Genomic DNA, 14,054 nt, shown 5'->3' with positions numbered 1-14,054 from the left:
GAGTACATCAGGAGACATATATTAAATGGATAGCTCCCACAATTGGCTGGCTTGCACTAAACACAGATGGGGCAGCAAGAGGGACTTCTGGCCCAGCAGGAGGTGGAGGGTTAATTAGGGACTATATAGGGAAAATGTTGCATGCCTTCTCAATAAAAATTGGGGTGTGTAATGCGTTTATAGTTGAATTGAAAGCTGTAGAGTATGGACTAGAATTGGCTAGAAGAATGAGTGTGGCCAAATTGCAGATTCAGATTGACAGCCAAAGTGTGATAGCAGCTCTAAACAACCAAGTCATCCATCGAGGCCAAGGATATCATATTATTCAGAGGTGTAAGCAGCTGATTGAGGATGAGACTTGGCAAGTGCAAATTCAACATGTGTATCGTGAAGAAAATAGGGCAGCGGATTGGCTAGCAAATCAAGGGGTTGTCTAGAACAACAACATTCAGTTGATTCAATTCCCTTATATCGAATTAGGACATATCTTGCATGAGATATTGTAGGGGTGGCTTTGCCACGATTTATTTCTGCTTAGTTTTTGTTTTTATTTTTCGGGGCCTAGCCCTTCATGAGCACCAAAAAAAAAAAAAAAAAAAAATTGAAATTCATGTAAATGAGAATGCATACAGATTTAAGAAAATGTATCATCAAGAAACTTATAAAAATACCTCGAACAAAAAAAGAACTTATAAAATTAAAGTTGCGAAAATTATGACATTCTCTCTTTCATTAAATACTTAATGTGAAACATTATACGAGATATCAAATATAAAATTCAATTAAAATTAGTTTTCCATTATCTGGCTTTTGAAGGAGGTAAACAATGAAAACACCTGCTTGCTAGAATTTAAACTCTTTAATTTTTCATAAAGTTAGAAGATGATTCCATATAATATATCTTCAATTTTGCATATCCGATCCATCAATTATTTTTTGAATAAGCTAACAAATAAATATATAGTTAAAAAAAATATATAATTCCTATAATTTGTGGCATGTTCATAAGTTTATTAGGTGAACTGTTTCAATCATGTAACAAGGTGGGTTATTGTCTAATAAGTAAAATTTTTTATAGTGCCATGTATTTGTGGCACAATTTTTATTTGATTTTTGAAATCTTAAGAGATGAAAGTGGCAAAAAGAAAAGGCAAAAGTGGGGAAAGAAAAACAAAAGGAACTAATATGGACAAATAACAAATCAACATTAATTATTAATCATAATTGACTCACTTTTTTTTTTTTCAAAATAATAGTTTGGTATGGTAACGTTGATGTGAATGCAAATATGTATGAATTACAAGTTCAAGCTTATTTCTAATCATAATTAACTCACTTATTTTGTACTTGTTTTTGTGTTTGAGTAGAGTAGTTATAGACACCTGATTGTGTTTCCTCAAAAACCAAATCCAGTGATGAATATCTTTCACGTCATTTGATTTTCGAACAAGGAGAGATGTGAAAAGTCTTGTGATGCGGTCATTTTAAATAAAAATACTTCTTAAAATATTTTTTTTTTTTCATACTCTATTTTATGAAAAATTTCCAGTTCAATTTAGTTTGGTCCAATAATAGTGTAGTTGTATTGGGCTCGAAAAGAGTTTTCTAACGATATATTATAACCCCAATTCCGATGAATAATGAAGAAGTTATGGCCAAAATACTAAATTGGGCCTGAAATGGTTTTATACAGCCCAATGATCAAGTGGAGGGCCCATTAATTAATATTCCTAAAATCATTAGGATTGATTTTAATCTTCTAGAATAATGTAGAAGGTTATTTTGAATTCTAGTGGGATTGGGACTAATAATTATATCTTTTAGAAAATATAAGAATTTTATTTGGAATAAAACAAGTGTTTTGAAAGATTAAATCTGGTTTTAAAAGATAAGTACGGACGTTAATTAGTCTAATTTAATTAGATTAAGGACTCTGTACGGCTTTGAGTTAGCATGTGAACCATCGCGAAACGGCAGAGCCATCGCATCGCGATAGAGCTGTCGCGCCGCGATGGAACCTGTCGCGCCGCAATGGAAGCAGTTTTACTCCTAATCGAATTCGATCTTTTTCTGATCATTTCGGGACTTTTTTCTCTATATATAGGGTCGTATTTCCCCGTTTACAATCATCAACAATCATCTAATTATATTCTCTTCTCTCTCTTGAGCAATAGCTTATTCTTTCTCCCTCTTTCTAGCCTAGCCTTTTTACAAACACAATACCACATTCATGAGACTTAGACACACCTAGCCAAGCTCGAAGTTGCCTTCGCTCTAGATGTGAAAGGTTGATAATTTATGAGGGTTTGGTCCCAAATCCCTATTTCAATTATTTAAATTAATTGTTTGATTTAATATTTTCATTGAAGTTACTAACGCGTGTATTGTTTTGATAGAAAGAGATACGAGGCAACAAAATAAGTACTCCGTAGTTTATTGCTATATATTTTGTAGAAAGCATGCTTAGATTATTTTAATTTCTAGTATCATGTTAGGATGTTATTTATTGCTTTATAGTATCATGTTTAGGTTGCTTCCTATTTCTTCTATTATGTTAGTATCATGTTAGGACTAAAGCTTTGATTTTTATTGTTTAGTGACATGCTAGGATTTATTATTAATCTTGTTAGTATCATGCCTAGGATCTTGCTAATATTATTATGCTTTGATGAGATTGGGATTGTTATTATGATGATGATTTGTTATATAATTTATATGTTGCTTGGTATATTATTATGTTATTGCTTGATCACACCCTCTCTTGCAGGTTTAAAGGGAATTTGTACTTATAATCACGCTTAATAAGATAATTAATAATTTTATGTAGGCTAATGTGATTTTTATTCAAGTGATCACCAATAATAGATTTGTTTGTGCATTAATATTCAACCAACGTAGATTAAATAGGTTTAGGATTAATATATTGATTGTATATTAGTCAGAAAGCGCACATGAATATGAAAAGAATAAAGCAGAGGCCTATTTAGGGTAGGTTCAATCTCTTTTAGGTTGGATTTGTACCTTCATCCCCGAATATCCAATTATGGTTCAAGACCACTATGGAGTTAGCGATCTCATGGATCGTGAAGGGGTGTAACCTTCACCCTGTGAACGATTTACAAGTTCCCAAAACTTGTTGGCGACTCTTTTGCTCTAGCTTTCTTCCCTTTGGACGCCACCATACTTAAGTGTATGATCACAGTGGGGCTCAAGTGTGGGATATTTAAAATATTCCCTACAATAGTTGATAATAATTTTAAACTCTTTAATTTATATCTCTAATTATAGACAGATAAGTAGAAAATAAAAAAATTTGATATTGTGAAAATATAAACCGAGTCAAATCTAATAATAATACTTCGTATAAGATCCCACATGACTAAGTCAAATGAGATTACGTGAATAATACATATTTCAAAAGTATAGAGCAAAAGACCAAAGAACGGAGGAAGTATTAAAATATGACCTTATGTATAAGGTTGAGTTATATATGATTTCTCAAACTTATTATAAAAGGTGTAAATAATATATACTTTTTTTACTAAAAAAAGAAAAGGTGTAAATTAGTAAATAATATATATATATATATATATATATATATATATATATATATATATATATATATATAATTTTTATGGATGTTTTGACATGAATTTTTTTTTTTTTTTTTTTTTTTTTTTTTTTTTTTTTTTTTTTTACAGAGACATGAAAATTAATAAACACTTATTTATTTAATATGCAAAAAAAATAAAATTGCTTCATATTAAAATATATTCAATGAAAAAAAAGGCATGCTTTTCCTTTTGTATTATTTTGAAGTGACTAATATTAATCCATTTGTAAATAATTAAGTTCATAATAGTTACTAAGTAGATGTTTGTCATGACTTTTCTACCAACTATATTGATTTTGACAAATGAAAACCTTTGTTCAACAAACAAATAACAACGATCATGACCACGACCATGCATGATGCATATGCATGCATGAAATTATTAATCAAAAAATCAATAATTAAAATTAATTAACAAATAAGGTAAAAACAACGAGAGGGACGTCTTACTCAATCACTCAATGGGACCCATATTAAATAGAGGTAGGGTTTTGTCAATAGTTGTATTAATCAATTAATTAATTAAATAAGACTATAATTTTAAGAATTACTTCATGCAATCTAGTGATCTAAAGCTAGTTGTAGGATTATCGTATCCATTTTTAAGCCTGACTATAATTAATTGTCGGTTCAATTATTAATTTTTTAATTGATAATTAATTGGACCACAAATATTTTTGTTTCTTTTGGGAGTGACTAATGTCATTTTCTAAACTTATATTATGTATTTATGGGTGCTTTTTTAAGAGCAAGTTTAAAAAGATTATAAATAAGGGTAATGCTATTTATAGCCATCAGGGTTGTGAATAAGTAATTAAAATCTTTTCTAATTTGGTATTCGTATTAAGTTAGGATTGCATGATGATGACTAAATCACGCCAAATCACTGTAACTAATGTTATATTTTCATTTTTTTTTCATTTTAAAATTTTTATATGCAGTCCTAAGAAATGTGTATAGCATTTTCCTATAAATTATTAGGAAAACGTGCGTAATTAAATAAGGGTTGTTAATGGATTGAAGATTTTATAAATATTTGATAGTTTGAGTTTACACCTTTTCGATTTGGGAGTGTCGACTTTATTTTCTAATTTTTTTTGTCGATATCTTTAATATTATTTTATGGTGTTGTATATTAATAAGAGTAAAAAGAAATTTTAATTAGGAAGCGAGCGAATTTGATTTGTAGATCTCCATGTCAACAATCATCCCTTCATATTTAGGGCTTGTTTTGTTCAGCTTAATTTCAGCTCAGTTTAGTTCACTCCAATTAGTTCAGTTCAGTTCTAATTTCCTTATCTCATTAACAATTCATTTCAGCTCTATTCACTTCAATCCAGGCCCAATCAGTTTAGTTATTTACAGTAAATCGAAACAGGCCTTTAGTGTCACGAAAATTGTAGAAAATGTTATTCATAGGTCTTGGTTTTCGTTTAAACTTTCCTCTTTAATAAATGAACGAGTCTTTGTCAAAGATAAATAAATAAAAGAATGAGTCACTGTCCCATTTGATTTTTTTAGGCGTTGAAAGGTGGAACACTCTATGGCCAATAGCTTGGCTAATTAAACAACCCAATCCAATAGTTGTTAAGTGAGTAAACTCTTACGGAGTAATTATACTATGAGTAACCCTACCCAATCCAATACAATGGTTGTATGTGTATCATCTCTCCTCATAGATGATTTTTTTTTTTTTTTTATTACTATCGTAGTTGAATTTTAATTATGATTATTTAAACATTAAATCAATTTCATATTCATCATTTAGTGTGTGCTCCATATTTGTTAATGTATTTTATTATAATGAACACACAAATAATTAAAGAAATCAACAAGTAAGAATTCATAATTTATTAGTGTACTCCATATAATGAACGCACAAATAATTAAAGAAATCAACAAGTAAGAATTCATATTAATCTTGAGGTAAATACATATTACAAGAGTACATCTAGGCACATAGAGCCTATGTATTTGGCAAGTACATAGAAAGGCAATCTGGGGTTCGGTGGTACATTTTCTCTCTTGTTTTAGTACAGTGATATATTTTTGTGTACTACTATACATGTATAATGTACCATTAAAGTATAAGTTGTTTGAATAGTATTTTTTATGTACTATTATGCATGTAGTGATACTTTTTGCCATCATATTTTTCACCTTCAGGTTCCCATTATTTACAAAAATGTCATCCTATTTGCATCCTTAATACATAGGGCCTATGCGCCAAGAGTTTTCTCATATTACAATGTACTCCATATTTGGGTTAAGATCTAGTGCATAGCTCCTATATGCAAACATGTATATAGGATGACAATGTAGTAATAAAGTTGAAGTTTTAGTGAAAGTATAAAGTACCATTTAATTGGTAAATAGTACTCCCTCCATCCTTTAATACAAAGCCTCATTTCCTTTTTGGGTAAATCAAAATACAATGCCTCTTTCTATTTAGAGGTTATATTTTTTGACATTATTACCCTCTTTTTGATGAGCTGCCATCTTTATTCCTTTACTTTTTGTACTTTTAACATCAATTCCCAATACTTTATCTCTTCAATTATTCCCAACTACTTTTTCTTTCTCTCTATCTCTCTCTAACCTCACATGTACATATGTACTTTTAATCATAAATTAGTTTTAAAGAATTTACAACTTTCTTAATTCCCATGTAAAAACCAAAAGAGGCTTTGTATTTAATGGACGGAGGGAGTAACATTAAATGTTGTAGTGGTATAAATATTATGCTAATAGTATAAATAAGTATGTAAATGGTACATCAAAATATTATACTATTGTGAGATATAATAGTACTACTAAGACATAAATGGTACAATATACATGTATAATAGTACAAAAAATATACCACTGAATAAAAAGTACCATTCTGAATGCGCTTTTCCACTTTTACCCTCCTATATACAACAAATGTATATAAGGACTATGCGACAAGATGCACTCGGAAAAATAGTATATTCACCAAAGTTATGCCATACTTTTGGAATAGGTTACATTGCATTCAATGAAGTTTTCATAGGGGGTGTATGAGAACAAAATGCGTCAGTTTAAGGGATTAATAATTGGTTTTCAATGCACATTCCGTGATAACAAGCTCTACTTCAATAATAAGGGTTGTAGGGCCTGTTATGATACGATTATTTTCTGTTCAGTTCAGTTCAGTTCAGTTCAACTCTAATAAGTTCAATTCAGTTCAGTTCAGCTCTAATAAATTCAGTTCAGTTCAGCTCCTAATTTTCTTCTCTTATGAAATATTCATTTTGGTTCAGTTCAGTTCAGCTCTAATAAGTTCAGTTCAGCTCTAATAAGTTCAGTTCAGTTCAGTTCAGCTCTAATAAGTTCAGTTCAGTTCAATTTAATTCAGTTCAACTCTAATAAATTCAGTTCAGTCAATGAGAACATGCCCGTAATGTTGATAAATGAATTGATAAGTGAAGAAAGATTTGAAATAAACACAACATTTAAAGATACACAAAGAGAATTACAAAAGTATAAACATTACATCATGCGACAAACAAAGTACAAAATACTAGAATGCACTAAGGAAACACAAAGTAAAAATTACTCGTATTTTAAATATATATATATATATATATATATATATATATATATATATATATATATATATATATATATATATATATATATATATATATATATATATATATATATATATATATATATATATATATATATATATATATATATATATATATATTGTTTAAATGTAAGATAAGATGAAAGACACAGGTTTAGCCATATATATATATATATATATATATATATATATATATATATATATATATATATTGTTTAAATGTAAGATAAGATGAAAGACACAGGTTTAGCCAGCCTAGCTCTGGCGCTCCGCAGGTCGGTGTTTAAGATTAGAGAGGGCATATAAAGAAAATCCCTTTACTTCCAAGCATTTGGTAGATAATGGGGGTTCAAATTTGTAACCTCAAAGTCACAATGTATAATTTGAATGAAAACGGAAAGTAAATACTCCCTCTGTTTTTTTTAAATGTATCACTTGAGTTTTCACACATGTCGAGACACAACTTTGACCATTAATATTTTTAATTAGATATTAGTAAAAATATAACAAAATTATATTATGATAGTAGATATTGTAACAAATCCAACAATATATCACATGACTATATTTATAAATTATATAGTAATAAAAAATTTAAGTCAAATGTAACATATGAATAATGTAAATTCTCAAGTGATGCATTTAAAAAAAATCGGAGGGAGTAGAACTTTAAACGCGCCTTCACTAAACTACACTGATATAATAATAAGAAATGATAATCGTACTAACTTCCACGTAAACCAAACAATTCTCACACTTCAGTCTCTCCAGTCGGTACATTGTTTGCTGGTCTTCGTCATTTAGCACATTATACCCAAACCAAACCCTTCATTTTCTCTCTCTTCCACTTTCTGTAAAAAATTTAACTACACTATTCAACTCTTCTTCTTCTAGTTAAATTCAAAAACTCTCAAAACCAAAAAAAAATTAAAAAAAAAGAAGAAAACCAGAAAACCACATGTACTTTAGCTCTCCCACAAGATCTGTCCTTCCTCTTATTCTCTCTTCAACTTTTTGTTTTTCTGTCTAATTTCACCGGATTTTCCCAGGTACCCTATTTTTCAATTTCATTTTCCATTTTCTGACAGTTAATGTACCCTTAAATTGCTGGAAAACAATCCCAATTTTTATGGGTATCTTCCCAATTTGCTTATGAATTGAAATACCCTTTTTGTTGTTTGTTGAAGCATATTTGAGTCTTTTCAATGAATTTAGCAAAAATACCCATTTGATGAATTTGAGTGATTTGAATTTTTAGTAGCATTTCCTTTTTTGGGAGTTGAGTGTTTATTAGATCTGGGATTTTATCTTCAGTTGTAACCAATTTTAGAAATTGATTTTATAAAATACCCAAAAAATGAAGAAATTTATTTAAATTTTATTTGAATTTGTTGCACTAACAATGCATTTATTTGATACCCATTTCAGTTTTTTTTGGCAGTGTTGATATCTAAACCTCTTCGAATCGTTGAAAAATGGATTATGTCACATTTCGAATTTTGCCAGAAAACAGGTCAGATTTGTTCATCAATTTTTTGCTTTAAATTTGATTGTTGTATATTGTAAATTAGTTGAATTAGTAGAAAAGGTAATGCATATGCTTAATTGGGTTTTTTTTAATTAGTGTTTTTTCATCATTATTTTGATAAGATTATAGATTTTGGGTAGTGGGGTCACTGAATTTATTTGAATAATTAGCTTTATGATCTGGAAAAACTTTGGTTACAATCAAATGTTTGTCTTTGGTTCGAGTTAGTGGGTGTCGAAAAAGCTAATGCTGCATTCAAAATTCAAAAGAAATGAGGAGAGTAAAGTGAATGGTTTATGATTAATTGATTATGTGTCGGCAGTTAAACTACTGTTTTAATGAATGTGACATTGAGGATTAAGCCGAATGTTTTAATTCGAGTTTTTATGACTGCGAAACTGATCTTCGATTCGAGTCGAGTAGTGTTGTAGGTTGTGAGTTGATGGTACAAAATGTGCATAAATTTGTGAAGTGAACATTCATAAAATTAGATCTGTAGTTCTTACTTAATGATAAATTCATAAATAGAAGAGTAGATGGTTTGTGTTTGATTTTTCAGGCCATGTGTTAAGTATGAAACTTTGAAGCAATAGCTGGAAATTATTGACTTTGGTTTATTTTGGGTTATAATTATTGGCGATTTTGATCCGCGATTGACTGATAACAGCATTCAAATTCCAGTGAAATGTTTGACTTAGTCATTTGTTTTTTTTTTGTTATTAATTGTTACTATAGTATTTATCTGTCTACTTTATAGATTTTCATCTAGTATTAGTTGCCTGTGCTAGAGGGTGCTTCATGTTGTAGTCCTAAACTCTGAATTTAAAGTGCCTGAAAGCCGAAGATATATCTTTCATTGCAGGTATGGTGCATGTGTATGTAGCGAAGAGGAAGAGGAAATGGTTGCAGATGGTCCTCTTGATCAACTCTTGGAACATCTACCCAGCATAAAGGATCAAATTGTGAAAGGATCTTGTGATAACTTCATACTAGAGTTACCAAATTCCGTTGGTGACAGGGGTTGGTTCACAAAAACCACTTTAACCAGGTCTTGATCTATGAAGTTGCTTGTTTACCCCTTTTTTGTGCTCTTTGCTCGTGCACTGAATCCAGTCCAGGGGCTTTGTTTAAAGAATTTATTTTTGTGCAGGTTTCTTCAAATAATCAATTCACCTGATGCCCTTAAGAAATCAATCACTATCTGTAATGAGTTGTCCCAGTTGGAGGAAACGAGGAAGTTTCATCTTTCATTATATACCCAGGTAATGTATACGACATACTTTTTATCTTTTACCTTGTGGCTGCCACTTGATTCTGATATTAACGGGTGTTGCAATGGCATTGTTTGCCTACAGGCTGATCGGGTTACATCATCAGATAACTCAAAGTAATTAATCTTGACCCCTAGTTTCTATGCAGTGTTTAATTTTTGCAAATTTGAGTCTGGATTCGGATTATGTTTACTGAAGCATGTATGTGAATGCTACTGCTAGGAATGAATTACTTCGGGCAATGGACTCCAGAATTGCAGCTTTGACAGAAGAATTGGTTTCAACTTTTAACGTAGCAGCTGGAGCTGCATTATCCTATCAAGAGATGAATTGTCTCCAAGAATTTTGTCAACACTTTGGTGATGTAGATGTCAGGTATGTCATATTACTTTTGTAATTATTGCCTCAATAGTAGAAATGCTTAAAAAAATTTAATTCTCATTTTACTTTGTTTCTGAATATATATTTTTTCAGAACTCTGTTGTTAAAATTGTCAGAGAGAAGCCAAAAAGGTCAGACTAATGTCCCTGTGAACAATAAGAAGTCTCCTGTCCCAACGATATCAAAGAGTGACTATGAAAACAAGATTAATGCATTTATCCAAACTGCGGGACAAACAAATTCGTTGAAACCTGTACAGTACAATGCATCACCAGCCAAAGCTGCTGAACTTGAGAGGCAAAGTTCAACAGGGAGTGATGACTCGTCTTTCTCTAGTGAGGATGATCGGCCTTCTGCTACTGAAAGAAGTCGAACTCTTGTAAGATCTGCATCTCCGCGAAGATCAGCATCTCCGATGCGAAAGGTCCAAATAGGTAGATCAGGATCTCGTCGGACTCCTGCCCTAACTATTAAGAGCCTTACACACTTTCCTGCAAGAGATAAAACCTCATCTTACAGGGACACATGTGAAGAGTCTGATGAACCTACTAAAAAGACTGAGATCAACGTGACTAGGATGAGTGTTCAAGATGCTATCAGTTTATTTGAAAGAAAACAGAGAGATCAAACAGATGAGAGTCAGAAAAAAACAGCATCTGATAACTCTACAAACCCAAACAAGGCAGTGTTGAGGAGATGGAGTTCTGGGATGAGTGAGTCTCAAAAGTCCACGACTCAGGACACAATGGAGCATACTGCTTCAGAGAATAATACTGAAGATGAGAACGTTCAAAGGAGTGCAGAAGTGGAATTGGATGCAGTTCCTGATACTGAGGATCAGTATTTGGAGGAGAATATGGGATTAGAGGGGGGCAAAACTATTGCTCTGAATCCAAGTGAAGATGAAGGCCTAGTGTGTCAGACAGAGGAGACTTCTGAAAAAGTAGATTCAGCTGAATGGAATAGGCAAAAAGAGGAGGAATTGAACAAGATGCTGATGAAATTTGCAGAGTATAGCATGAGCAACCGTAAAATAACAGAGCCAGATAATAAAAAGAATCGTGTATCTCGCTTGGGGCAAAGCGATGGAGTTAACAGTGATCACAAGGGGAAAAAAGATGAAAAAATGACTAGGGAGAAGTCCGGGAAGAGAGTAGAGAAGCAGACTGGCATTAGACCTAAGCAAAGAGTTCCAGAGAAGCCTAAGCCAGAAAAATCCACTGCTAAGGCTAGTGATATAGGAAAGAAACTCCCTGCTAGCAGAACTCTGATTGCTAACAAAAATTCGCCTGTTTCTTCGAATTCCAAAAAGGAGTCTATAAAACCAACTGTGCCGAAGAAGGTTGCATCTAGATCATCTTCCTTGCCCGCCACTAGGAAATCATGGCCATCAACGCCTTCACCAAGAATGACTGAAACATTACCAACTAAAAGTCCGACAATAACAGCTTCAGTACCTCGTCAAAAATCCCAATCTCTAGCACCTCGTCAGAAACCCCAATCTCCAGGTCCAGTATCACGTCCTAGCCCAAAGTTGGAAAAACCTCAATTGCAACAGAAAGATGTCAAGAAACAACAGATTGATACTAAAAAAAACTTGAAGAAAGTGGATGACAGTAAAAGCCGTATGGTGCCAAAAAGTGGGAGATCAATGATAAAAACGATGGCTCCTGAAGAGGATGCTGCTGCTGCCAATCCAGCTAAAGCAGTCGTGCGTAAGAAGGTGACCAAGAAGAGTAGTGTGGTCCCACTTGAGGTGAAGCCATCTGTTCGCAAAGTTTCGGAAAAAAGCCCTGCAAAAAATTTGGAAAAAAGCCCTGCAAAATTTTTGGAAAAAAGTCCTACCAAAATTTTGGAAAAAAGCCCTGCAAAAAATTCAGCTAGTCGAAAGAGAGAGATTCTCCCTCAAGCGGAAGAAACTTTGAGCACATCTGAAGATCCTCTTAATATTGCGGATAATGTTGGGAATGTTACTTCAGATACAGTTCATCTGGAGTCTAAAGATTTGCAGACTCAATATGATCATCTTGAACTTGAAATAGAAACAGTGGCAGAAAAACCTGAAGATGGCGGTGAAAAAGAGATTTCTGTTGAAGCCCCTGCTCAAGAAGATGAAGTTGTTGACAGAATGTCGGAGTCACCAGCTAAGAGTCAGATTCCGTCTGCACAAGAATCACTAATTTCTCCAGCTGCATGGGAGGAAAGCAACCCGTCAGATGCGGTTGGCCCAAGTACTGACAGCACTGCTTCATCTCTTCCCAATCCTGATACTGTGGATTCGGGAACCAGAGTTCGTCATTCACTCTCACAGATGCTTCTGGAAGAAACCAGTGAACCTGACATAATTGAGTGGGGAAATGCTGAACATCCACCTTCCATGGTTTACCAAAAAGATGCTCCTAAAGGCTTTAAGAGACTTTTGAAGTTTGCTCGAAAGAATAAAGAAGCTAATGGAGGTACTTGGGCAAGTCCATATACATCCGAAGGAGAGGATGATGGAGATGAATACAAAAACCTTGGTAAGAGAAACTCAGACAATTTGCTGAAGGTTGCACTCCACTCAAAGAACTACGCAGAAGGATTTTTGTCTGATTCTGAACCACATTCTGGTAGGTCTGCAGTCAATTATAATTGTCAACAATTTATTTCTCAGTTAAACCTCACAAATGATAGCAATCTCAATATCTCATGCTTTTATGGTTTATATCGATAACATAGCTTGGTATACTACTGTTTCTGAAACATTGCTGTTAGTAATTACAATTTTTTTTTCTTGTATGTAGCTCGATCAAACACAAGCAACAGCTCTGCTAGAAGTTCAAATAAGTTTCAAGACGGTCATGCCTCTTCGAGAGGTAAGTCATAATCATACTGAAATAATTACTGCTCCTAAGCTGCTTCAACTTTTTGCTAATCTGTCTTTGCTGTTATTTTATTAGGTACAAGATCTTTCTTCTCTCTGTCTGCATTCCGTGGAAAAAATTGAGACATTGCCTTGTGGACTTCAGGGAGACGCCTAATTTTTGGGACAATCATTCATTGTGTGGTTTACTCCCCTTTGTATGCTAAATATTTACCTTGTGCAGTTTATTAATTTGTATCAAGCAATGCAGTGTAATGTTTTGATTCAGTGGCATTCTTTGGGGATCTGGATAGGTCCAGGATGTATATGTAAAATGTAGAGCAAGCAACAAGAGCGATTTTCTAGGACATAGAACAGTCTGTAGAAATTACATGTTTTCAGTTCAAAGTAACTACCTGAATAGTTTACCCCCTTATTCTCATGCAAGGTAATATGCTGCATGTTACAGACCATAATCTTCGTTTCATTATTTTGACTACAACTGATGTTTCTTAAACCGAAAAAATGTCCTGGCCAAAGAGAATAATGCATTGCTCAATCTTAAAAGATGACAATTCTCAAGAGGTAATATCCTGACATAGTAAGCGCGAATTGTTAGGTGCTAGTCCCAGGGCTGAAATTATTGGGCCTTGGTGGAGCAAGTCCTGGGAACACCTTCAACTGGCTCAATCCTCGTCCACTTTATCCTCTCTTCATTAGACGACTTTCATAAAAACGGAATAGCAAGAAAGGAAAAGGAGGACCTCTTATGGCCATTCAATTTTTGTAAAATATTTCTCTTTGAT

The 14,054-nt window shown here is 32.7% G+C and overlaps 1 protein-coding gene across 2 annotated transcripts; it reads left to right on the top strand.

The window, feature by feature from the left end:
• Window positions 1-7,965: 7,965 nt before the first annotated feature.
• LOC145586098 (uncharacterized) lies at window positions 7,966-13,716 on the top strand. 2 transcript variants are annotated; one of them, XM_081642837.1, is made up of 9 exons: window positions 7,966-8,275; window positions 8,668-8,739; window positions 9,617-9,802; window positions 9,905-10,016; window positions 10,110-10,141; window positions 10,248-10,400; window positions 10,500-13,015; window positions 13,190-13,261; window positions 13,346-13,716. In XM_081642837.1, the coding sequence occupies exons 2-9, from the start codon at window positions 8,702-8,704 to the stop codon at window positions 13,390-13,392; spliced, it is 3,156 nt and encodes a 1,051-aa protein (XP_081498963.1). In that variant the 5' UTR covers window positions 7,966-8,275; window positions 8,668-8,701; the 3' UTR covers window positions 13,393-13,716. The 2 variants fall into 2 exon arrangements, with proteins under 2 accessions (XP_081498963.1, XP_081498962.1); XM_081642836.1 differs by having other exon boundaries at window positions 7,967-8,275; window positions 8,655-8,739.
• Window positions 13,717-14,054: the final 338 nt, after the last annotated feature.

The sequence above is a fragment of the Chenopodium album genome, chromosome 16 (genome assembly GCF_948465745.1).
Source record: "Chenopodium album chromosome 16, dcCheAlbu1.1, whole genome shotgun sequence".
Taxonomy (NCBI): domain Eukaryota; kingdom Viridiplantae; phylum Streptophyta; class Magnoliopsida; order Caryophyllales; family Amaranthaceae; genus Chenopodium; species Chenopodium album.
Note: the sequence above shows the minus strand (reverse complement) of the source record. Positions and strands in the feature narration are given on the sequence as shown.